General features: G+C 43.0%; 1 protein-coding gene across 1 annotated transcript in view; it reads right to left on the bottom strand.

Moving 5' to 3' along the window:
* Nucleotides 1-27,325, bottom strand: part of ENPP1 (ectonucleotide pyrophosphatase/phosphodiesterase 1) — an 81,647-nt gene that overhangs the window by 39,601 nt on the left and 14,721 nt on the right. Inside the window, exons 2-8 of the mRNA XM_075267973.1 lie at nt 23,986-24,058; nt 23,082-23,198; nt 13,290-13,415; nt 8,139-8,199; nt 6,365-6,462; nt 2,658-2,737; nt 2,414-2,533 (exon numbers count right to left, since the gene is read on the bottom strand). Coding sequence (XP_075124074.1) covers nt 2,414-2,533; nt 2,658-2,737; nt 6,365-6,462; nt 8,139-8,199; nt 13,290-13,415; nt 23,082-23,198; nt 23,986-24,058 — 675 coding nt within the window. The remainder of the gene's footprint in view (nt 1-2,413; nt 2,534-2,657; nt 2,738-6,364; nt 6,463-8,138; nt 8,200-13,289; nt 13,416-23,081; nt 23,199-23,985; nt 24,059-27,325) is intronic.

Here is a 27,325-nt window from a genome sequence, read left to right as displayed (position 1 = left end):
TATATCTGAACAGGGTTAGGAAATATCACATCCTGAAAACAACATTTAGATGTATGGAACAAGTTTGATATCTGCATTAAGTTCTGCAATAAATCTCTTACACAAAGAGTGACAAAGTAGCACACATGGCATGATAAATTTGGTGCAACTCAATATGCATGATAGTCAGAGAAGTCTTTCTTATGTCTGGCATTATTGGACACTTTTACCAGATAATAATCTGCACACTCAATGTCCTTTTGTTTTTCAACTAAACATTCCATCATTACTTGGAGTGCCGCATGTTGGCTATCTAAAATCTAAAGTGTACGGCTGGCACTACACAACCTTGTGACAGTCAGGATAAGGGGTGGAACCAGCTTCAGGATCTTTTTAGGGTCAGTTCACACGTGAAAACCGCCCAGCTTATTTGTGCGAGGTAAAAAACCTCGAGGAGTTTTTTTGACGCTGTTTTTTGCATTCCACGCGGTTTTTGACGCGGTTTTCGCTAGCGGTTTTCGCTAGCGGTTTTCGCTAGGGTTTTTTTTTCCTATATGTGCTATAGAAACTGCAGGCGAAAACCGCGCGGTTTTTTGCAAAAAACCGCGCGGTTTTGTGTGCAAAAAACCGCGCATTTTTTTACTGCACGGTTTTCGCCTCCCATTCACTTCTATGCAATTCTTCAGGCGTTTTCCGCCTGAAGAAAGGTCATGTCGCTTCTTCAGGCGGAAAACGCTAGGAGGAAAAAAAAAGCTAGTGGTCTACATAGACCACCATGTTAAAGGAGAGGTTTTTGAAGCGAATTCCGCTGTCAAAAACCTCCCCTTTGCCCACGTGTGAACTAGCCCTTACACAAAAAAAATAGCTGAAGCTACATGAAGTGTTTTACCCATTTCTGTACATTGCTTTATCTATCATGCTCCATTTCATAGTTACTGCTGAAAAAGTCTCAAACAATTACGGCCTTCTGGTTCAGTATGAAAATTCAATACAAATTTAGTATCAATGTATTTGTATTGAACCAGTGAATACATTTATCGGCTCATTTAAAGAGAACCTTTCACCTCCTCCACTGATTCCAGCACATTTAGGCTGCTTTCACACGGAGTAACACTCCACTCATTCTGACACGTAAATACGTGTCAGAGTGAGCGCAGTAAAACAGATCCCATTGACTTCAATGGGTGCCGGCATACGCACGCTACCCATTGAAATCAATGGGAGACTTTTTTACCTATTGCTTTCAATGTGATACGCGTGTACTGTCAGGTGGGCAGTCCTAAGCTGGAGCAAGTAAATAGGGACCACTCACTTGAAAGTATAAGCCAAATTAGCATATCGTGGTAAATTAATTAAAACTGGTATAAATCTGTCTGCCGTCCTTTCGCCAAAATTGAAATCTACCCCAATTAGGTGTAGATTTCCATTAATATATCTATTGGATTCAGGCACAGATGTTTTGGCCGTCCCTGATCTCCGCTCCCACACCACCCACATTTGCACAATGTGGCAGGTGAGGTGCAGATCAGCTCTTGTGCCAAATGGCAACCTTAAAGTCATCTCAGCTTTCTGTCCCAGGAAGGGACTAGACTACGCAATATTCTGATCATTATATAATAAACTGTAGCATATTAGTACTGCAGCATATTAGTATATTATGGCTGTCAGCTAAAAAATCTTCACATTCTATGGCATGATCTAATGAAGGCATTCTTGGCTTCAATGGAAAGCTTCAAAAATAAAAATAAAAATGTCAGCATGAGCCACAAATTGAGCCAAAATGCTGGCTCATTTAGGTTATTAAATCTCTGTCATAGGTCTAGAATTGAATCTATTCAAAAGCTTTTACAGGTCCTTAAAAATGGAAGAAACTAATTCCATTTAGAATGAAAATAATTACAAGGTTTTACTGGATTAGGAGATAATTACACTCCTTAGGGAGTGTGCACCTTTGCAGTCGTATGGAGTCTTACAAAGCCTTTTTTCGCTCCACTGGGGAATTTTGGGAAAAATATGCAAATCTGTTTTCTAAGATGCAAATAGGAAAAACAGTTCCTCTCCTTGTTGCCCTCTAGGGGCAGCCCCCTTAAACATCATGCATGACTTTTTCAAGTCTTAATGCTATAATGCAAGGTTTAACCAAACTAGTATTTCTATTCCAAAAGGAACAGCTTCCCTGCTGTGGACAAAGCTATTTTGATCTGTTGGATCTCTTCAGCACAGCGTAGGGATACTAGCTTGGCAGAGTGAGAGACTATAGTCCAGGATTAGGGGATAATTACACTCCTTAGGAAGTGGGCACCTTCGCAGGCGTATGGAGTCTTACAAAGCCTTTTTCACTCCACTGGGGGATTATGGGAAAAATATGCAAATCTGTTTTCCAAGATGTAAATAGGAATATGACAATATATAAACCTATATACAGTATACATACCGGTTCTCCTTGGTACCATGATGGATGAAATTTTTCAGTGCTTCGTAATGTAAAAGATGCATTCCGGTAAGGATCATACATCTTATTGTCGACAAGCCCATGTGATTCTGGATAGAGACCCTGCAACAAAAAAACGGAAAGTGGGAGGCTTGGTGTATGATGGTAGCATGTATGTATGTATGTATGTATATGCAATGTTTGACTAAATTTAAAAAAAAATGCAAAAAAGAAATGGATTACTTACTGTAACAATACTATAATGGTTGGGAAAGGTTTTTGATGGATACACCGGCCGTAAAGAACGTGTATATGTGCCACATTGCTCTAAAATGTAAGCAAAACACAGAAGTCAGAGAGAAGTAAAATTATTACAGGCCCTAAAGATAGGTCATTATATGCCTGACCTAGGAATAAAAGAACCAGGTGTATATAGATGTATTATCTATACAATGGTTCTCAAGATATGGTACGAGTACCCTAGGGGTGCAGCTTCAGCTGGCACACAATCTCAATAGTCTCCAGCAATAGTTTATTTATACTGGGATATGCATGTTGCTGATATCCATCTCCTATCAGAAACAAAAGGACTTATTTGACTGTCATGTCACGTTCTTCTCTCCCTGTTACTGTAGTTGTCATGTAATTGCAGAGCTTGTAGCACCAGTGGTGTACCCGTGTACGCTGCTCTCACACAAGGTTAGCCTGACCTCTGAAATCCCTGCCATACAATAGATGTCGGCACTAGTGTTGAGCAAGTAGTATTTGATCAAATACCTTGCCGGCATAAGAATGCACGTAATCGGCCTAAAACCAAGGGGTTAAATGCTTTGAATATTCGATGTGTTTAACCCCTTGATGTTTGGCCAATTACATGCATTCCTATGCTGGCGAGTTATTCGATCAAATACTACTCGCTCAACACTATTTGCCACGTCTCTGGAGTAAATACACTGGCATTTTGGGCTGTTTGCAGAAGTATTATGTCTTCCATACTTAGGAGATTTTTTTTGACCTTCAGTATCGCCAGATTTACAGCAACAATAAAGGCAAATGAATAGAATGAGAATTATTCCAAACAGATGCTTTTATAAGTTTTGGGTTTTTTACGTAGATTACTGAAGAATGCAGTGATGAATTATGTCATATTCCTTGGTGTATACATTGTGCTATGGATCTGGAAACAGTACACTCCATACAACTACATTAATCATATGATGTAACATCCCAGGTCTCATGTACAACTGAAATCTGTTTCTCTTTATTTTATACATTGTTCAAAATAGAACTATGTTAAACATATCAGAACCAGTATACATATACAGCATACGTCATTCATAATATCCTTGTAATGTTCACACTTTAAAACATTAACTCCAAGGTATCCGGAGACCCAAGATTAGAGTTCCGTCTTCAAATAGTGCTGTTGCTGCTATATTAAAATTAATGGAAAATAAATTCTTTAAATGGGCTCTATGATTGGGAAAAGTCATTTTTAGATAGGCTATTTCACACGCACCTTTTGTATTTAAATTGCCTCAGTAGTTTTTGAATAAGTCAGTTTTTATTCATATGCTAATTAGGCTTGTCCGTGCAACGGAAGGGTTTCTGTGAACTGTCTGGTCTATGTGTATGTAGAGCAGAGGCTGCTGTGCTGATGATTCATCTCTGCTATACATACACATAGAACAGACAGTGCACACAGACACTTCCGATGCACAGAGAAGCTAATTAGCATATGAATAAAAACAGGCTTATTCAAATTTACTGAGGCAATTTACATACAAAAGGTAGGTGTGAAATAGCCTTTCTAAAGGATGTGCTTCGCTAAAAATGACGTTTCCCAATGATAGAGCCCCTTTAAAGGAGTATCCTTGTTTCGGCACATAAAAGCTATTCAGTATATTATAGAAACTTAGCAAAACAAGAACATTACTAGTACAGGATCTAATAACAGAAGACTGTACTACTTGCAACAGAAATACTGAAAGTGTAATACACCACTGATGCACATTATAAAACTTAACATTTAATTAGACATGTTAAAATGTTTCCAAAACGATTATAAAAACCTGAACACCAAATTACTACAGTGGTAGTCAGAGATTTGCAACAAGGATAGACGCACTATGAGTAATACAGTTCCACCTCTTACAGACAAGAAGTAACCCACAGTGCAGTATTCTCAATATATGAATAAATTGAAACAATCTTACCAATGTGTCAGCAGGAGACTGATGGTATAAGGAGTGCTACAGGTGGACCAGGAATTGTCCCTACTTTCACCCTGTGATAACCCTGGCCCCCCAATAACTCCCGCCCCTCAGTCCCAGACTTTCCCTGGTAGACAACCCTAATTGTCCCTGGTCCCTACGCGTTTCCTGGTGCAGTTATGCACCATTCATCAGGGGACTGACATAAAAAAAAACCTAGATACATGGATACACTAAATAACTACCTAAATAAATAGGTTAAAAAGTCCGCCTACAATGGTAGGTCTGAACCCAGTATGTAGTATCCTCACTGGCTAACCCTGTAGTGACTGTGGCCAGTATATTATGAATAGAGATGAGTGAGTACTATTCGAAACAGCAGTTTCGAATAGCACACTCCCATAGGAATGAATGGATGCAGACGGGGCCAGCGTCTGGCTGCTTAACCCCCTGCACACTTAAACCGCTACAGTACTCGCTCATCTCTAATTATGAAGTTATGTCATTGTTTATTTCTAGAGCATCATACTCCCTCCTGGTCATGTGACAGGTATACAGCAGAGCACTCTTGTAATAACCGCCAGATCACATGATCAGGACAAATCTCTATCCTATATAACTAAACATATGAAGGTTTCCTTTCAATGGCTATAAGCAAAGGTTTGAAACACTGCAAGGAATTGGAATTGGAAATCTGCATCCCTTTCATTCCATGGAGGATAAGCTTGATTTTCTGAAACTGGAATGCCCATTCACAGGGGTTTTCCCGGGACCACGTTTTACTACTTTCATCTACCACACCCAACTAGCATCTTTGGTATTATAATTTAATATTGGTATTTTACTGTTATTTTATAAAACTTTGTGTCTTTTATATCAGCTGCTAAAATTCTTCAGTTCCAGTGGCGTTCCACTCTCCTCATGTGTTCCAGCCCTTTTTCTGGCTAAAGGTAAGAATGATATCACTGAAGGGGGAAGGTCTGAGCAGAGCCGACGTCAGCAACCAGCAAACCCAGGCACGTATTGTGGCCCCAAGCTCCTGGCCAACTTGGTCTCCACCCTCTTACTATTGAACAATGAAGATCGATTACATTGAGCTTCTGCATACCAGTATAATCAATCCCTGATTCATCTCTAGGTATGAGTCTTCTGACCTTTCATTTGGATCTAATCAGTGGTGGAAAGCATCGGCATTCCACCTCTATAATAGACAGAAAATATAGGGTAATCCAAAGTAGATGTCCGTCTAAAATTCCTCTTTAATTTCCAAGATCAGAACAGGTTCTATCTACTTGTATGGAATGAATTGTATTACAGTCCACTCCTGTAGGTCTTACTCAGCAAAACAAACCCAATTTCAGGTGTTAATTTTTTTTAGTGCAGAGCACATGAGTTGCTCCTAAAGGGTCCCACTGAGGCTCTGTTGCCCAAGGGCCCAAACAAACATGGAGCCGGCTCTGAGGCGCAGCACTACAGAAGACTACCTATCACATCACTAAAGGGAGGGAATTGGAAGAGAAGTGAGAGGGAACAGTAGGCTAGAAAGCGAGCTCAAAAAAGCCCTTTAAAGCTAAGGCCATATGTAGTAAATTGCAGCTAAAAAAAATGCTGCAAAAAAAAAACTAATAAAAAAACAAACAAAAACACACACACAGCAAATCGCATGCTTTTTTTTTTTTTTTGCTTTTCTGAAACTTTTTTGAGCCACTGTACAGCTGCTTAGAGGGAACAGAGTACTCACTTAACTTGCTGATGACAGGAAGGAGACCACCCCACGTTTGTAAATACTCTGCTCTAAATCCATCCAATGAAAATAAGATGACTGGAGGCCGAGAGAACCTACAAAAAAGTTAAATAAAAAGTTAAAAGTGTTGTACAGGACTTACTACTTTCTTCCAGAAACAACATCAGAAGTTTCCATACAATAGAACAGACTTAATAGTAATACAGTCTAATCGTTTACAAACTTAAATGGATTCTATCATTAAAAAAAACTGTTTTTAAACTAAAAACACATAGAAATAGCCTTTAGAAATGTTCTAAGATCAGACCACAGCAGTCTCCATTGTGGTCCGATCTTAGACTCTGCCTCATCACAGACGAGCCTCCGGCAGAACCAGTGTTGATTGGCCGAATGCTGTTCACTGTATAGCATTCGGCCAATCAACGCTGCTCACTGCATTCCTATGAGAAAAAGTCAGCTCCAGCATAACCGCAAGCTGCCAGCTCTCCCGACTAGCAAGGACAAGCCATCTGCAGAACCAGCGTTGATTTGCCGAATGCTATACAGTGTATAGCATTTGGCCAATCAATGCTGGTTCTGCAGCACGAGCAAGGGCCGGTTCACATTAGTGCTTACCTCCCGTCCGGAAGGAGTCCGCAGGAGGACTCCTCTCCTCCCCCCCCCCACACGAATCATTCATGCAGGCTGTGCGCTGCAAGCACACGGACCCGTTATAGTCCATAGGGTCCCTGCGCTTTAACTGCATAGCGCTCCTCCTAAACACTCTCCTCCTGCTATTCCGTGGACTTGGTGACTCTCCTTTAGTCGAATAGTGGTTTCCCCTGAAAGGAGCATTTTTTCCCATAGACTATAATGGGATTCGATATTCAATCGAGTAGTCGAATATTGAGGCTCTACTCATAACGCATATCGAATCTCGAATATTTCACTACTCGCTCATATCTAGTAACTATGTCTGCCTTAGGCTTATACCTATAAGACCACATCCCCTAGTGGGATAATTTATACATCATACAAAATAGTAATATTAATCTAAATAGTATGTAAAATAAAATAAAAGTCCAAGTAAATAAAACACTAATTACCTTAAATGCTGCAGTATATGACTTAAGCTATGTTCACATATGCACCTGGTATGTAGTGATCTGCAGGTAAAAGGTGCTCCAGGAAAAAAAAAAACAGCAGTAATGCTTCACAGAAAGGAAAACAGACTTCCTGCTTCCATTATTACTGCTGGCGTTTCTGTAGGCATAATTGGTATGCTGCGATTTACAAGACCGCAACAGTTTTAGAAATTGCAGCATTTCCACTGCGCATGTTTTTTGGCAATGTGTGGATGGGATTTACTTTGCAGTAACTAAAACGTCACGGGTTTTGCCCCACATGGGGCCCTGGCCTATATCAGAATTGTGTCCAGCGCCATTTCTGTTTAAATATTTTATTTACACTATGCCATACAGTAAGAATATTCAATATAAAATAAAAATTAAAAATAGCTACATTAAGTGAATACATACATTAAAAGAAAAAAAAAAAAGAAAAAAAAAATCACAAAAACTTAAAATAAATAAATGAATAGATTTCAAAGATTCCAGTAGATTATTATAAATCTAATTCTGTCAAAAAGAGTAAACACAAGCTTTAATATGACAAAAGCTTCTATTGCATAAAAGCCTTCATTTTTCAGTGTATGACCTATCTATAATGAACTATGGCACTTGAATATATGACCCTCATGGCACTCATAAAGAAGTTATAGTGTTTAACTCACCCAGCTGGGCACACTGGTGTTTGGATATCTTCACATTTCTCTTCTACCCAACTCTTGTTGCCTAATGAATAAATTATAGACAATTATTGACTGGTATTTACCCACCAAACCTGGCTACACCTTTACCATACCAACCCTCTAATTGACCACTACCACTAACAATATTTATCTTCTATCCATAGGATATAGGATAAATAGCTGATTGGTAGGTGTCTGACCGCCAAGACCCCCACGATTCTGAGAATAGTGGGTGTTGTTTCCACTTTGTGCATTCAGTTTAACTGCAGCCAGGCTGAACGTAAGCTGGTAGACAGCGCTCATTCACTTCACTCAGAGCACCAGAGAGGGCCAAGTGCTTTGGCTGTCTCGAGCAGTGCCGTGAAAGTAAATGGGTGCCATACATTCTATACAATAGTAATGGGAAATACATAGGAAGCTCTTATACATCTGCCTTCTGCTCAACCCCCTCTAGGCTTTGGTTTAAAAAAAAAAAAAAAAAAAAAACCACAACAAAATCTGCAGGAAACAGCAGAAAAAAATAAAAATAAAAAAACGTTGCAATACAAGCAATGTGAACAAGATTCTGGTTAATCTCATCAAAACATTGCAAGAAAAAAAAAACAACTGTGGAAACATCCATTTTTAGAAAAAACTGTGTCAATTTTACCTGTGGAAACACTCTGTTTCAGTGAGTAATGAGTTGTTTTATAGATTAGAGTTTGATCATCTTTTATCTAGCTGTATTTGGGATATAAGAAGAAAAACAGCACGCAGGGTTTTCTAGCTGGATTCCGCAATGTGGGGCCTTAACTTTAGAGTCAGTCTGAGGATGAGGCCCCATGTTACGGAAACACAGCTTTTTTTGTTTCCGATTTTGCTGTGTGTTTTATTAGGTCTAAGAGTTTCTTATATATTTCCCATTCCTTTTGTAGCTATTCTTAGCTTTGAAAAAAAAAAATTCACTGAAGGGCAATTGCTACTGGACAAAACGTGCATCACTGTGTGAGCAATTAAAACGTAACTTTTATTAGATACTGCATTTTAAAATAGACATATTAGTGAGTAGTGAGTCCAAATCAAGTCTGTGTGTAGAGGAGACCCACTGAGATCAGTGTGGGGGATGGTCAATGTAGTACGATCCCTGAAATAGTCTCCAATCCTTACACAGGACAAAAATATAAATGTATATGTAGATACTTCATGATAAAGGTGTGGACTAAAACTAACACCTCTTCAAAATACCGTGTGAAAAAGGCAATCCAGAATACCTCAATTTATTTTATCTTCAGAGAGATAACTAGTGTGAAGTATTAAGTATATACTGTAGCCACAATAAGTGTCAATGGGGTCCACACCAAGAGCATGCTAGAAATAGATCCCAATAAAAGGATAAACACAGCTAAAACATGCTGCACTGGCAAGTTAGATAACCAATATCAAAATGTTGATAGAAATCCCCCTAGGCTGCCACAGGGCCTACTGGGTTTTTTTTGGGTTTTTTTTTCCTTTTTTTTTTCTTTTTTTAGTAGGCCATTACCTGCTGGAGTAAACCCAGTATGTAACAGGCCCCATTTACTTACCAATCCTGTTCCTGCTCACGGCTGCCTCTGGAGGGAAGAAGGGGAAGCGTAGATGGTTGTGAGCAGGAGTAGTGATTGGCAGGTAAGACCACAGGCCTACAGCAATAGTATTTGTTGAGCAAATTCCTCCAAATATTTATATTATTTTACTCTTCAGAAGTGGCGAAACATAAAAACCAGTTTTACTCTCCAGCTCCACACCATGCTGTCTTCTGCCTCGGTAGTGACGTCACAAACGTCACATGGGTCAGACCAGCGTTGCAACGCATAATGACGCGGGCATAACCCAATAACGTCATTGAAGTAGACTGAAAACAGGGAGTAGGGGCAGAGCCCAGGAGAGGCAAGTACCACTGGTTTGTGTTTTTGTCACTTCCCCGGGCTTCCGACCATTCCGGGCTTCCACCTCTTTCAGATAAAAGGGTGTAATAATTTGTGAGTGGTGTACCTCAAAAATTTTGTGTTCCACTCAACGCAAAAGCTTTACAATATTTGCAAATATGGTTGGGGCCATGACGGGACACTATACTGGGAGGAAAGACAACTATGAGACATTACTATGAGGAAGCCACTTTGGGACATTATAGTGTGTATAAATGGGGAGATATACTTTATTTGGACCAGGGAATAGGGCACCCCCTCCCATGTCAAAAGTTTGCTATGGGGTCCAGTCTTTGCTAGTTACACTACTGGTTCATAATGTCTAAGTGTACGCGTATATGACTTAGAGCAGACCTGGGCAATGTACGGCCCCTGGGCCATATCCGGCCCTCTGACAGTCCGGCCCGCATAGTTTGACTAGGGAGGCGTGTCTTAGTGCCAGCAGGACAGTGCAAGAAGATGGAGACGTGTGATGTGTGCCCTAAGGTTCTGAGAGGGGAGGGGAATGTGAGATGCAGGGTGGAGTGTGTCTCTGTATGTGTGTGTCTCTGTATGTGTGTGTCTCTGTATGTGTGTGTCTCTGTATGTGTGTGTCTCTGTATGTGTGTGTCTCTGTATGTGTGTGTCTCTGTATGTGTGTGTCTCTGTATGTGTGTGTCTCTGTATGTGTGTGTCTCTGTATGTGTGTGTCTCTGTATGTGTGTGTCTCTGTATGTGTGTGTCTCTGTATGTGTGTGTCTCTGTATGTGTGTGTCTCTGTATGTGTGTGTCTCTGTATGTGTGTGTCTCTGTAACTTAGGGACAGAGATGGAAGGGGAATGTTATACTGGGGCAGAGATCGAGCGAGAACATTAAACTAGGGGCAGATGGAGGAGGGGGACATTAAACTGGGGACAACTGGAGGGGGCATTAAACCGTGGCGGTAGCTGCGTTTAGTTGCCCCCAGTTTTATGTCCCACTTTATCTGCCATTAAATTTATTGCCCCCCTCCAACTACCCCCACTGTTATTGTCCCCCTCGAGCTGCTTCAGTTTCATGTCCCCTTCAGTTTCCCCCAGTTTAAACTGGGGCACCAGGAGAGGGACTTAATACAGTGGGGCATTTGGAAGGAAACATTATAACGTGGGGACATATAATGTATGGGTGACTGTAGGAGGATTATACTGTGTGAGGGCACATGGAAAGATGATTGAGAATGGGCGGAGTCAACACAGAAGTGGGTGCAGCTAAATTTGCCACGCATAGCCCTCTAGAATAGTTTCAATCTCTTATGCGGCCCCATGGGAAAATTAATTGCCCACCCCTGGCTTAGAGCCACACACTGCTTTTTGTACAAGTTATAAACAGTTCTAAAAAGTTTCTAAAACACTTGTTAAATGTATCACATGGCATATAATCTCCACCATTGTTCTGGGTACCTCTGGCTTTCAGATTAAACATAAATGGGAAATGGTAATGTAAATAAATAGGTTTTCAACTTTCACTTGCCCACATCTGTCAAAACGGTTTCTTCTCCACAGGTTATAAAACTCTAAGGATCGAATACTATTAGAAGCCTTACCACGGTCTACCATTTACATGCACTTATTTGTTCAGAGAGCAAAGTCAAGGACAAAGTTAACATTCCTTCATGTAAGATTTTCCGCTACTATCCATATTTAGAAACTATTGTCAGGCATCAAAAGAGACAAGTATGCACATTATGAGAATATTTTTATATCATGCCAAAATTACTTACAACACACACAGAATATGGTTTACAGCTTTGAACAGCAGTGTACAATAAAGATAGCAGTACTGGAGTAGACCCACAGCCAAAGCTATAAATGCAATGAGTGGATTACACTGCCCAGAAGAATCATTTTTGGGGTTATTTAGCTGGGGGAAAAAAATAGCTGTCAATAAGTTTTCAATATAGAGATCTGTGTTCTGATCTATTTGTACTCAGTATTGTAACTATAGGACATCCACTATGAATACAATAAAAAGTTTCAATATAGAAGAGGGCTCTTTACTGTAACAGCAATGAGACTGCGAAATTCTCCTCAAATACAGGTGTGATTGTGAATTTATTGACCTAGATGAATTTTTTTTTAATAGTAATAATATTACAAGATATGGGCTGTTGAGCCACAGCTTCAGTTTGCTATATTTGAATTTGGGAGTGATTTTGCATGTAGAAAACTGACTACTGACAACACGGATTGTTTTACCGTCCTGTGGATCAACAATAAACGAAAATAGTTTGAGAAGGGAATCCAGGGAGCAGCTTTTTCACTAATATAATATAAAGGATAGGACACAGGCACTGATATCACTGCAGACCCAATACAGACAATCGTTTGGTTTTGGAAATCACAACATTTCAATTATACCTACGCCTGCAGTTTTCCTATAGGAATAATGGAAGCAGAAAGTCTGCAGAGGAAACCTCTAAAGATTTTCAGTGAAAACCGTATTGCTCTTTTGCTGTAGCCTGCTACATGGGGACTTAGCCTTAACTAGGACTTTTTCCTTTAAATGTCTGTTTTTATCCTTCACTTAAAGGAACATATTTAATCTTCAGAAGTGTGGGAGGCTCCTTTTAAAGCAATACTTTAGGAAGCTGTAACATTTCAGTTGTCACAGAGCATGAAAGTACACAGAGCACTGGAAAATTAAAATTATGAAAGCACAAAATATATTGCTCTTTATGATTTACTGATTCTTTTTTTTATTGGGTCACCTCTAAAAAGCTTTGAGAAAATGATATATACGCAGACAATGTCTTACGTCAAATAGTTCTGCATCATACTGCAAAAGAATGTATACTGATTTCTATTAAAACACAGTTAGTAGCAGAAGCTGGATAGTGTCGGTAAAGAGTGAATGTGCATGAATAGATGCCAGTCACCAGAAAACGTACATCTATCATATGTTTATAGCCTCTCTAACTGCGGCGAAAGGTGGGTAAGCTGGAAGAGAGCCAGCAAGGACTATAGGCTGCAAGGGCGAGTGGGTTCCAAAAATATAATTTGCATTGGCCACTTGAATAGAGGGCTGTAAAAGCAAACAGAATCGCATGCCCCAAGTGAAAAAAGCCTAGTTACAAAGCTGCTAAATAAAATGCTATATAAAACACACACAAAAAAACATTTGATGTCAAACATTACTTAGGCTACATGAAGACTGTACTGCCAGATACACTCACCTCTGCAAACCGCATCATAGTTAACACAGCAGTCATTTGTGTCCTTGCAGTCATAAGAACAGGAGCATAGACTGCGAGGAAGCTTTTTCTCTCCGCATCTTAATTTTTCACATGTCCATACGTAAGCTAGGTAGAAAAAAGCATCAATAGAGTAAGAGTGTTTATAGTTGCAGTTCTTCCCATTACAGACACCTATCCCTATGCAGAAGATAAGATAAGATGACCGTCACATCTGGTTGGATGGCTGGGTCCCCAGTGATCAGGAGAACATCCTCCATGTGAATGAAGCACCATTACACATGCATGACCGGCACTCCATTCTGTGGTATGGGACTGTGGATAGGGAATAAGAAAATCAAAGGGGCTGTCCCATTACAGTCAACCACATAATATATCTTGGAGATCTTTGTATCTTTCCATTTGGTACAAATCATTTGCTATATATTCATGAATTGAGCACCTTCTCAGTATCCAACACTAACATCGGATACTCATTAGAGATGAGCGAACAGTGTTCTATCGAACTCATGTTCGATCGGATATTAGGCTGTTCGGCATGTTCGAATCGAATCGAACACCGCGTGGTAAAGTGCGCCATTACTCGATTCCCCTCTCACCTTCCCTGGCGCCTTTTTTGCTCCAATAACAGCGCAGGGTAGGTGGGACAGGAACTACGACACCGGTGACGTTGAGAAAAGTAGGCAAAACCCATTGGCTGCCGAAAACATGTGACCTCTAATTTAAAAGAACAGCGCCGCCCAGGTTCGCGTCATTCTGAGCTTGCAATTCACCGAGGACGGAGGTTTCCGTCCAGCTAGCTAGGGCTTAGATTCTGGGTAGGCAGGGACAGGCTAGGATAGGAAGGAGAAGACAACCACAACAGCTCTTGTAAGAGCTAAATTCCAGGGAGAAGCTTGTCAGTGTAACGTGGCACTGACGGGCTCAATCGCCGCAACCCAGCTTTCCCAGGATCCTGAATGGAATACACTGTCAGTGTATTCCCGTATACCCGATATATACCCCCGATACCCGTTCCAACGGTGTGCCCCCCCACCTTCACCCCAGAAATACCCTGCAAGTCCCCTAGCAATAGAATTGGGGCTATATACACCCACTATTTTTGCTACTGCCATACAGTGCCATTGTCTGACTGGGAATTCAAAGAATATATTGGGGTTACGTGCACCCACAATTTTTACTACTGGTATACAGTGCCAGTTTCTGACTGGGAATTCAAAGAATATATTGGGGTTACAAATACCCTCATTTCTTGCTACTGCCATATAGTGCCAGTTTCTGACTGGTAATTCAAAGAATATATTGGGGTTACGTGCACCCACAATTTTTACTACTGCTATACAGTGCCATTGTCTGACTGGGAATTCAAAGAATATATTGGGGTTATAAATACCCTCATTTCTTGCTACTGCCATATAGTGCCAGTTTCTGACTGGGAATTCAAAGAATATATTGGGGTTACGTGCACCCACAATTTTTACTACTGGTATACAGTGCCATTGTCTGACTGGGAATTCAAAGAATATATTGGGGTTATAAATACCCTCATTTCTTGCTACTGGTATATAGTGCCATTGTCTGACTGGGAATTCAAAGAATATATTGGGGTTACGTGCACCCACAATTTTTACTACTGGTATACAGTGCCAGTTTCTGACTGGGAATTCAAAGAATATATTGGGGTTACAAATACCCTCATTTCTTGCTACTGCCATATAGTGCCAGTTTCTGACTGGTAATTCAAAGAATATATTGGGGTTACGTGCACCCACAATTTTTACTACTGGTATACAGTGCCAGTTTCTGACTGGGAATTCAAAGAATATATTGGGGTTACAAATACCCTCATTTCTTGCTACTGCCATATAGTGCCAGTTTCTGACTGGTAATTCAAAGAATATATTGGGGTTACGTGCACCCACAATTTTTACTACTGGTATACAGTGCCATTGTCTGACTGGGAATTCAAAGAATATATTGGGGTTATAAATACCCTCATTTCTTGCTACTGCCATATAGTGCCAGTTTCTGACTGGGAATTCAAAGAATATATTGGGGTTATAAATACCCTCATTTCTTGCTACTGCCATATAGTGCCAGTTTCTGACTGGGAATTCAAAGAATATATTGGGGTTCTAAATACCCTCATTTCTTGCTACTGGTATATAGTGCCATTGTCTGACTGGGAATTCAAAGAATATATTGGGGTTACGTGCACCCACAATTTTTACTACTGGTATACAGTGCCAGTTTCTGACTGGGAATTCAAAGAATATATTGGGGTTATAAATACCCTCATTTCTTGCTACTGCCATATAGTGCCAGTTTCTGACTGGTAATTCAAAGAATATATTGGGGTTACGTGCACCCACAATTTTTGCTACTGGTATATAGTGCCAATTTCTAACTGGGAATTCAAAATGCGCAAGGCTCCCGGAAAGGGACGTGGACGAGGCCGTGGGCGAGGTCGGGGGAATGGTTCTGGGGAGCAAGGTAGCAGTGAAGCCACAGGGCGTCCCGTGCCTACTCCTGTGGGGCAGCAAGCATTGCGCCACTCCACAGTGCCAGGGTTGCTTGCCACATTAACTAAACTGCAGGGTACAAACCTTAGTAGGCCCGAGAACCAGGAACAGGTCTTGCAATGGCTGTCAGAGAACGCTTACAGCACATTGTCCAGCAGCCAGTCAGACTCTGCCTCCTCTCCTCCTATTACCCAACAGTCTTGTCCTCCTTCCTCCCAAAATTCCCAAGCTTCACAGAACAATAACCCCAACTGTCCCTGCTCCCCAGAGCTGTTCTCCGCTCCTTTCATTGTCCCTCAACCTGCCTCTCCACGTCACGATTCCACGAACCTAACAGAGGAGCATCTGTGTCCAGATGCTCAAACACTAGAGTCTCCTCCATCTCCGTTCGATTTGGTGGTGGATGACCAGCAACCCACCCTCATCGACGATGATGTGACGCAGTTGCCGTCAGGGCATCCAGTTGACCGGCGCATTGTGCGGGAGGAGGAGATGAGACAGGAGTTGGAAGAGGAAGTGGTGGATGATGAGGACACTGACCCGACCTGGACAGGGGGGATGTCAAGCAGGGAAAGTAGTGTGGATGTTGAGGCAAGTGCAGCACCAAAAAGGGTAGCTAGAGGCAGAGGCAGAGGTCAGCAGCTTAGGCGAAGCCAGGCCACACCCGGAATCTCCCAAGATGTTCCAGTTCGTACCCAGCCCCGAAAAACTCCCACCTCGAGGGCACGTTTCTCGAAGGTGTGGAGTTTTTTCAAGGAATGCGCCGAGGACAGATATAGTGTTGTCTGCACAATTTGCCTCTCGAAATTGATTAGGGGCTCTGAGAAGAGCAACCTGTCCACCACTTCAATGCGCCGTCATTTGGAATCCAAGCACTGGAATCAGTGGCAGGCAGCAACGGCAGGACAAAGGCCGCCTGCCGTTCACGCCACTGCCACTGCCTCTGCCACTGCCTCTGCTGACTGTGCTGGCGATGGTGGAGGGAGCCTCTAAAAACCCCAGTTTGGACCAATTCATGGTGGAGGGAGCCTCTAAACAGCCCAGTTTGGGCAAATTCATGGTGGAGGGAGCCTCTAACCAGCCCAGTTTGGGCAAATTCATGGTGGAGGGAGCCTCTAAAAACCCCAATTTGGACCAATTCATGGTGGAGGGAGCCTCTAACCAGCCCAGTTTGGACCAATTCATGGTGGAGGGAGCCTCTAAAAACCCCAGTTTGGACCAATTCATGGTGGAGGGAGCCTCTAAAAACCCCAGTTTGGACCAATTCATGGTGGAGGGAGCCTCTAAACAGCCCAGTTTGGACCAATTCATGGTGGAGGGAGCCTCTAAACAGCCCAGTTTGGGCAAATTCATGGTGGAGGGAGCCTCTAAAAACCCCAGTTTGGACCAATTCATGGTGGAGGGAGCCTCTAACCAGCCCAGTTTGGGCAAATTCATGGTGGAGGGAGCCTCTAACCAGCAGAGTTGGTGGAAATCAGGGTGGAGGGAGCCTCTAACCAGCAGAGTTGGGGGAAATCATGTTGGAGGGAGCCTAGTATTAGCAGAATTGTGCAACGCTTATGGTGGATGAGTATGAGGATGCGGAGGAATTGGAGAGGTTGAGTACAGACATGGAGTTTCATGTTGGGGTGCTTTACACAGGTGGGCACAAAAATGAAGGCTCTATCCAGTGGTGGTTCATTTTTATCAAAGTGAGCCGGTCGGCACTCTCAGCTGACAGACGGGTGCGCTTGTCAGTGATGATGCCACCGGCTGCACTGAACACCCTCTCCGATAGGACGCTGGCGGCAGGACAGGACAGCACCTCCAAGGCATATAGGGCAAGTTCAAGCCACAGGTCCAACTTCGACACCCAATACGTGTAGGGCGCAGAGGGGTCGGAGAGGACAGGGCTGTGGTCGGAAAGGTATTCCCGCAACATGCGCCTATACTTCTCACGCCTGGTGACACTAGGACCCTCTGTGGCGGCACTTTGGCGAGGGGGTGCCATCAAGGTGTCCCAGACCTTAGACAGTGTGCCCCTCGTTTGTGTGGACCGGTGAGAACTTGGTCGCCTACTGGAGGAACTGTCCTCCCTGCCGCCAACGTCACATGCTGGAAACATCTCCATCATATTCTGCACCAATTGCCTGTGGCAAGCATTGATGCGATTGGCCCTCCCCTCTACCGGAATAAAAGACGAGATGTTGTTTTTATACCGGGGGTCAAGGATAGCAAAGATCCAGTACTGGTTGTCCTCCATGATTTTGACAATACGCTTGTCGGTTGTAAAGCACCCCAACATGAACTCAGCCATGTCTGCCACAGTGTTAGTTGGCATGACTCCTCTGGCCCCACCGGAAAGTTCAATCTCCATTTCCTCCTCATCCTCCATGTCTACCCATCCGCGCTGCAACAATGGGACGATTCGAAGTTGCCCGGAAGCCTCCTGTATCACCATCACATCATCGGACAACTCTTCTTCCTCCTCCTCCTCCTCCTCCTCCTCCTCCATTAAACGCGATGAAGCGGACAGATGTGTGGACCTACTCTCCAGCTGTGACGGATCGGATGCTATCCCTAACTCCTCTGTGTGATCTGAGTTATCCCTGATGTCAATCAGGGATTCTCTCAGAACACACAAGAGCGGGATTGTAAGGCTCACCATCGCATCCTCAGAGCTCACCCTCCTTGTGGACTCCTCAAAGACCCGTAGGATGTCACAAAGGTCTCTCATCCATGGCCACTCATGGATGAGAAACTGAGGCAGCTGACTTTGTGGCACCCTAGGGTTTTGTAGCTGGTATTCCATCAAAGGTCTCTGCTGCTCAACCACTCTATTCAACATCTGAAACGTTGAGTTCCAGCGTGTGGGGACGTCGCACAAAAGCCGGTGTTGTGGCACATGCAGGCGTTGCTGGAGAGATTTTAAGCTAGCAGCGGCTACTGTCGACTTGCGAAAGTGGGCGCACATGCGCCGCACTTTCACCAGTAGCTCTGGAACATTGGGGTAGCTCTTTAGGAAACGTTGCACCACTAGGTTGAAGACGTGGGCCAGGCATGGAACATGTTGGAGTCCGGCAAGCTCCAGAGCTGCTACCAGGTTCCGGCCGTTATCACAAACGACCATGCCTGGGCCCAGGTGCAGCGGCTCAAACCATATTGCCGTCTCATCGAGGAGGGCATCCCTCACCTCGGAGGCAGTGTGCTGTCTGTCCCCCAAGCTGATCAGCTTCAGCACAGCCTGCTGACGTCTACCATGCCAGTGCTGCAACGTTTCCAACTCGTAGCTGGGGTCAATCTAACAGCGGAGGAGGAGGCGGTGGAGGAGGCGGTGGCGGAGGAGGAGGCGGTAGAGGAGGAGGAGGAGGGGGGTGTTCTTCTCGTGTCCCTGCCAGGAATGTTAGGCGGGGAGACGAGGTACACCGGGCCAGTTTGGGAAGCAGTCCCAGCCTCAACTACATTCACCCAGTGTGCCGTCAGTGAAATGTAGCGTCCCTGTCCGCATGCACTTGTCCACGCGTCGGTGGTCAAGTGGACCTTTGTGCAAAGCGCGGAACTAAGGGCCCGCCTGATGTTGAGTGACACGTGCTGGTGCAAGGCGGGGACGGCACACCGGGAGAAGTAGTGACGGCTAGGGACGGCATAGCGAGGTGCCGCAGTTGCCATCAGGTCCAGGAAGGCGGGAGTTTCAACAAGCCGGAACGCCAACATCTCCTGGGCCAGCAGTTTAGCGATGTTGGCGTTCAAGGCTTGCGCGTGTGGGTGGTTAGCAGTGTATTTCTGCCGCCGCTCCAATGTCTGAGAGATGGTGGGTTGTTGTAAAGAAGCGCCTGATGGTGCAGGAGAAGGAGATAAGACAGGAACAGGGGAGGATGAGGGAGAAGTCAACAAAGTGGCGGAGGCAGATGAAGTGGTGTCCTGGCTCGTCCTCTGGAGTGCATCGCCAGCACAGTCAGCAGTGGCAGTGGCAGAGGCAGAGGCAGTGGCAGAGGCAGTGGCAGTGGCGTGAACGGCAGTCGGCCTTTGTCCTGCCGTTGCTGCCTGCCACTGATTCCAGTGCTTGGATTCCAAATGACGGCGCATTGAAGTGGTGGACAGGTTGCTCTTCTCAGAGCCCCTAATCAATTTCGAGAGGCAAATTGTGCAGACAACACTATATCTGTCCTCGGCGCATTCCTTGAAAAAACTCCACACCTTCGAGAAACGTGCCCTCGAGGTGGGAGTTTTTCGGGGCTGGGTACGAACTGGAACATCTTGGGAGATTCCGGGTGTGGCCTGGCTTCGCCTAAGCTGCTGACCTCTGCCTCTGCCTCTAGCTACCCTTTTTGGTGCTGCACTTGCCTCAACATCCACACTACTTTCCCCGCTTGACATCCCCCCTGTCCAGGTCGGGTCAGTGTCCTCATCATCCACCACTTCCTCTTCCAACTCCTGTCTCATCTCCTCCTCCCGCACAATGCGCCGGTCAACTGGATGCCCTGACGGCAACTGCGTCACATCATCGTCGATGAGGGTGGGTTGCTGGTCATCCACCACCAAATCGAACGGAGATGGAGGAGACTCTAGTGTTTGAGCATCTGGACACAGATGCTCCTCTGTTAGGTTCGTGGAATCGTGACGTGGAGAGGCAGGTTGAGGGACAATGAAAGGAGCGGAGAACAGCTCTGGGGAGCAGGGACAGTTGGGGTTATTGTTCTGTGAAGCTTGGGAATTTTGGGAGGAAGGAGGACAAGACTGTTGGGTAATAGGAGGAGAGGAGGCAGAGTCTGACTGGCTGCTGGACAATGTGCTGTAAGCGTTCTCTGACAGCCATTGCAAGACCTGTTCCTGGTTCTCGGGCCTACTAAGGTTTGTACCCTGCAGTTTAGTTAATGTGGCAAGCAACCCTGGCACTGTGGAGTGGCGCAATGCTTGCTGCCCCACAGGAGTAGGCACGGGACGCCCTGTGGCTTCACTGCTACCTTGCTCCCCAGAACCATTCCCCCGACCTCGCCCACGGCCTCGTCCACGTCCCTTTCCGGGAGCCTTGCGCATTTTGAATTCCCAGTTAGAAATTGGCACTATATACCAGTAGCAAAAATTGTGGGTGCACGTAACCCCAATATATTCTTTGAATTCCCAGTCAGACAATGGCACTATATACCAGTAGCAAGAAATGAGGGTATTTAGAACCCCAATATATTCTTTGAATTCCCAGTCAGAAACTGGCACTATATGGCAGTAGCAAGAAATGAGGGTATTTAGAACCCCAATATATTCTTTGAATTCCCAGTCAGAAACTGGCACTATATGGCAGTAGCAAGAAATGAGGGTATTTATAACCCCAATATATTCTTTGAATTCCCAGTCAGAAACTGGCACTATATGGCAGTAGCAAGAAATGAGGGTATTTATAACCCCAATATATTCTTTGAATTCCCAGTCAGACAATGGCACTGTATACCAGTAGTAAAAATTGTGGGTGCACGTAACCCCAATATATTCTTTGAATTACCAGTCAGAAACTGGCACTATATGGCAGTAGCAAGAAATGAGGGTATTTGTAACCCCAATATATTCTTTGAATTCCCAGTCAGAAACTGGCACTGTATACCAGTAGTAAAAATTGTGGGTGCACGTAACCCCAATATATTCTTTGAATTACCAGTCAGAAACTGGCACTATATGGCAGTAGCAAGAAATGAGGGTATTTATAACCCCAATATATTCTTTGAATTCCCAGTCAGAAACTGGCACTGTATACCAGTAGTAAAAATTGTGGGTGCACGTAACCCCAATATATTCTTTGAATTCCCAGTCAGACAATGGCACTATATGGCAGTAGCAAAAATAGTGGGTGTATATAGCCCCAATTCTATTGCTAGGGGACTTGCAGGGTATTTCTGGGGTGAAGGTGGGGGGGCACACCGTTGGAACGGGTATCGGGGGTATATATCGGGTATACGGGAATACACTGACAGTGTATTCCATTCAGGATCCTGGGAAAGCTGGGTTGCGGCGATTGAGCCCGTCAGTGCCACGTTACACTGACAAGCTTCTCCCTGGAATTTAGCTCTTATAAGAGCTGTTGGTTGTCTTCTCCTTCCTATCCTAGCCTGTCCCTGCCTACCCAGAATCTAAGCCCTAGCTAGCTGGACGGAAACCTCCGTCCTCGGTGATTTGCAAGCTCAGAATGACGCGAACCTGGGCGGCGCTGTTCTTTTAAATTAGAGGTCACATGTTTTCGGCAGCCAATGGGTTTTGCCTACTTTTCTCAACGTCACCGGTGTCGTAGTTCCTGTCCCACCTACCCTGCGCTGTTATTGGAGCAAAAAAGGCGCCAGGGAAGGTGGGAGGGGAATCGAGTAATGGCGCACTTTACCACGCGGTGTTCGATTCGATTCGAACATGCCGAACAGCCTAATATCCGATCGAACACGAGTTCGATAGAACACTGTTCGCTCATCTCTAATAATTATTAATCATGTGTTACACAGCCATCATTGACATCAAAAGATATCCATATTGTGAGCCGGCATTCCTTCTAGCAGCTACAACCTGTGAACAATAGTGGGGATACCAAGTACCCCTCTACCATACTGCACCCGATTTACACGACAGTCTAAAAGACTCACAGTTCAGCTTTGATTTTGCTAGAGCACCATAGGCAGGCCCTGTTCACATTTTCAGCAGGTTAGTATTTGACTTTTTTTTTTTAACACAAGTTTTTGACTGTAATATAAACTGATACAAATTAAAACCTTCTTCTGTTTTCGTCCTTCATACCCATAAAGTCAAAGGTGGAGGAAAAACTGAAAGCTGCTTTAGATCAGCTGTCCATTTTTCCCAGGATAGAAAAATGCAAAAAAAAAACCCAAAAACCTGATGCCCGAAATGTGAACACAGCCGAAAAAATAAATAATGTTCTGCAATTCCTTTCTATGGACAAAATAGTTTTTCTTTTAGACACTTTGTGCTTTAAGGTGCTAAATATTTACAGGAATTGATTTAGGGAGTTTTCCGTTTGAACTGACAACTATGTACTTTTGGCAGACAGTTTGTAGCAAAGTAGCAACACTTCCAATTCAGCCCTCATGATCTGGTTAAAATCCAAAGTATCAGTATTCCCAGAAGTGAAATTCTTCTATTAGACAATGTAAAATATTCCTATAAATTGTAGAGCAGGACTCCTCTTTTCTCTGCCTCAAGATACCATACAATGAAATCCCATTCTATTCTAATGACCCTGGGAAATGAACATTGCATTTCAAGTTTCTAGGCGTTTTCTTACCTGGTTGTATACATACATCCTCATAATCTAAACAGCAGTTTCCAAGTTCAACACAGGCAGTATCGCAGCGACAGCTCCCAAATTTACGCTCAAAACAGCGATTTTTGCAGCTATTGACTAGAATTGAAAGACAATGAATGCAAATTGTTAAAGAACCTTGTAACTTGCCAATTGTAAATAACATAAAAATAAAAACTTTTATGAGAAATAATCTTAGACCAATAAACCTACAAAATTTACTTTTACTTATATATTTATTTATTGGGGACACAGACAGGACAACCATGGAGCTTAGCTTCATATGGGGGTTGCTGAAGTTGCAACAAAGCCCTGAAACTTTGAAGAAGTCTTCTACTCCATCTAAAAGAATGCTATAGATAACTTACTTTAGTAATATTGTAGTTACAGATTTTGTTCTAGGACCCAGGAGCTTCAAACTGCGTGCTTCCAGCATAGACAATAGTACATGTTATTAAAGGGGAGTCTGCTGTGAAGAATCTTTGGCCTATTTCCATATCCCCTATGTACTACAGCATACAACTCCATGTACTAGGAACAAGCCACAAGGCAGATGCAATTTCCAGTACCAGACCAGGGCTTATACCCCCAGATTCTCTTCTAAGATGCCAATCCCCAAAGTTTTAAAATCAAGAATCCAGTCTATTTCTTTTATAAACTCTTTTTTTTTCTAATGTGAACTGTGATGATAGATACAAGTTAGCTAGATAAGTTTTAGTCTTTTTAGCACACACTACTTCCACATTATTACTTAATCTCTCCCATTATTTGTAGTTTCACAATTATAATACGTTGTGAGATCAAACAACAATCATGTGAAATACTTGTTCTGCTAGCCAAGTATACCATGTACTTTTACCTTCTCTAGTATATCAGATACTTTTACCTTCTCTAGAGCAGCTTGGCTTAAGTCCAAATATACACCCGAGGATAGCGGTTAATATGCACACACAGATTACCTAGTGAAAGAAACAAAAGCATAGTGTAGATTTTGCAATAAAATGCTAAGAGGATATTCACAGCTTTTTACTTTTTCCACTTTTTCATTTTTGAGTCACTCACATAATCACCATTGAAAGCGTTGTTCTAAAGTTTAAATTCCAGTTTGTTTGTTTTTCATTTGTCTATACAACAGATTTTTGTTGTTGTTGTTTTAAACATAGGAATTTTGCCACCTCCAACAGCTCTTTACATCATTTAATAGGAACCACTGCACTGATTCTGCCACAGTTGGAATTGTTTCTCTAGCTTCATTGTTCCTGAGCAATCAGTGCTGTTAGTTGTGGTGTTCGATATGCTATTTAAATTCTATAGTGTCAGGAGGGTGGTGTCAGTCGGGAGCAGATAAGGGGTGTCAGATTCTGAGCTCTGACAGTGATTGGAGCTCTGATTCACTCCCTCCTGCCTAACACTGCTGTTCTTATTTTGCAGAGCTTACATAGCACATCAGGCATCAAAACTAACTGCGTTTGTTGCTCAGGAATGGTGGGGGCTAGAGACAAAATTCCAACTGGGCTGGAATTAGTGGAGCTGCACCTATTAACAGGTACTAGGAATGAGAATTGGTGGAGGTGGTGAAAGGTCCTCTTTAATATGCATAAACTTAAAATCTGCCCACATTTATTGTATCAGTTCAGACCCCTTTCTACTTAGCAGAATGGAATATTCCATGAATCAATTCTATGTAATACAATCATGAGCTAATAAAATAAAACTATACAAGGCATTGATCATGTGACACATCATGTGAGAGCTGACATTCAGCGAACAACTAGGTTAAATCCATGTGTTTGGTTGGCACACAGCACACATCCATGTGAAAACTAAATAATGATGGAAAAAGATATATATTATAGCAACTAGTAAATACAAGTCTGTTTTAGGTGATTTGTTACATGGCAATCTGTATCTAGGTAATGATGTCAGATTGTTATAACAACTGCAAAAACAAATCTACTGAGGAGACACAGCAATAAGAAGTTTTCTCCTTCACAGACAATGATCAGATACTGTAGTAATACTATATTCCGAAGATTTTTTAAAAAATTTCCATAAAAGCAAAGGAGTCTTAGTTATCCAGAGCAACCAATCACATTGCAGCTTTCATTTCTCAGAAGCAAAATACAAAATGAAAGCTGCGCTGTAGCTGGTTCCTTTGGGGGCGGAGCTAAACGGCAGGTTGCTTGTGAAACCCCGCCCACCAAATGATGCAAGAAACCAGGAAGAAAGAAGATTTTACAAGAGTGAAGACTGCTGAGTATGTGAGGTGGGAATACCCCTTTAATAAGCACTATATGACCAGATATACTGTACTGGACATGAACACCTTGTGTAGATCAATAAACATATTTGGTACTATTTAGGCAAAGTACAGTAAGTTGTAGCTTTTATTTTTTTAGATGTATTCACTTAAAAAGGAGTCTGTCTGCAGGAAAATCAGTGTCAAACTAATGACAGAACCTTGTAAGGCAACTTCTACACTTTTCAAAGATGCCCTTCATATTCCACACTCTAGATTTCCAGATAGACATTTCCATGAATATTATTCCTATTCAAATTAGCTAAAAAGGGTTTTAAAGAAGTTCAACCTGCTGGGGTTCTCTCTACTCCAGATAACCGCCCCTAGCTTCACACAAAGTATGACAAAGTGGCAGAGGTCACTCAAGAATTTTGGGCAGGAGCTGGGTGGTAGTTGGGGGTAGTTATATATAGTAGAGAATAAATACCCTTAAAGCCCTTTTTAGCTAATTTGCACAAGGATAAAACACTAATTTTCGTGAAAATGGAGCTGCAATGCAGAATAAGAAAGGTATCTTTGGAAATTGTAGACGTACACCTACATGATACTGTCATTCGCTAGATACTAATTTTACTGCTGACAGACTACCTTTAAAGGGATTCTATCATTAATTTTTTTGTCCCTAACATGTAGGGATAGCCTGTGCATGCTTGCAGCCATTTTCTTGGAAAAATTACAGCAGGCATGCGTAGTCAGCTCTACCAGAGGCCCGACGACAGAGCCAACTGCAAGAAGTTTGAAGCCAGCGCTGGAAGAAGATGCAGGGAGAGGCCATTCCAGGCAAAAATATAGGAGGTGCTGGAGAGGTTTCTCGCCACATTGAGGATGCCGCAGTTCTGTGTGAGAGCTGAGGACCACACCCAGTGGTGCAAGAGAACTCATTTGCATACGTAAGAAAACAAGGATTTATAGCGAACGTCGGCACGGAGAAGACATCTAAAAGCAGGTGAAGAATAGCCTTTCTTAAGCCTATTCCTACATGTTAGGGACACAAAATAGCATTTTAATGATAGAATCCCTTTAAGGTCTCCATGAAGGTAATGTACCTGTGAATAGGCAGAACAGGACGTATGGTTATTGCAATGCCTCAGATCATGCACTGTAATTTATAGACAACCTGTCACCAGGTCTCAGAAGAACTAGGATATGTAGGATTGGCACAGTTACCCTGAGCATTTTGGCGTTTTGGTCATCCTAATTTATTCAGTTATTCCAAAGATTTTACACTCATTAAGTGTCATGACATACAACACACAGAGACCCCACACCAAGAGAAACCATTACCACCCACTTGTCTAGTATATCCTACTTTGTATAATCACTAACAAGGATTATATCTTTGGATAAGTGGATTTAGATAAAACATCAACATGCTCAGGCTGACAGCACCTATTAGATGTTGTATGTCACTAGATTTTTAAGACCTTATAACAAGTCCTCTATACGGCCTGCGCAGTCAGCTCTACTAGTGTCTCACTGGCAGAGCCGACTGTGCAGGCGTTGGAGCTGATCCAGACCGAAGACGATGAGAGAAGGGGAGGATGCAGCTGAAGATGAAGGCGTTGCTCAAGAGAGTTCTCCGGCAGCAGTGGGGACGCTCCCATTGCTGTTTCAGCGCTGGGGCCAGCCCACATTGCTGCGAGAGAACTAATTTGCATATCGGTAAAAACCGGTATTTCTATGGAACGGCAGCACGGAGACCACATCTAAAGGTAAGAGATGAATAGCCTTTCTAAAGACTATTCCGACATCTAAAAAAAAATAGATATTTAGTGGAAGAATCCCTTTAATACTGGATTATTCTATGCCTGCATGGGATGGAAAAGAGGACCTGATGTCAGAATAGAGAATCAGTGGATTTTTTTTTTTATGTTTCCCCTGAATTTTCATGTTTGCCCAGAAATCATACCTCCCAACTTTCAGAGGA

The sequence above is a fragment of the Leptodactylus fuscus genome, chromosome 3 (genome assembly GCF_031893055.1).
Source record: "Leptodactylus fuscus isolate aLepFus1 chromosome 3, aLepFus1.hap2, whole genome shotgun sequence".
NCBI lineage: Eukaryota > Metazoa > Chordata > Amphibia > Anura > Leptodactylidae > Leptodactylus > Leptodactylus fuscus.
Note: the sequence above shows the minus strand (reverse complement) of the source record. Positions and strands in the feature narration are given on the sequence as shown.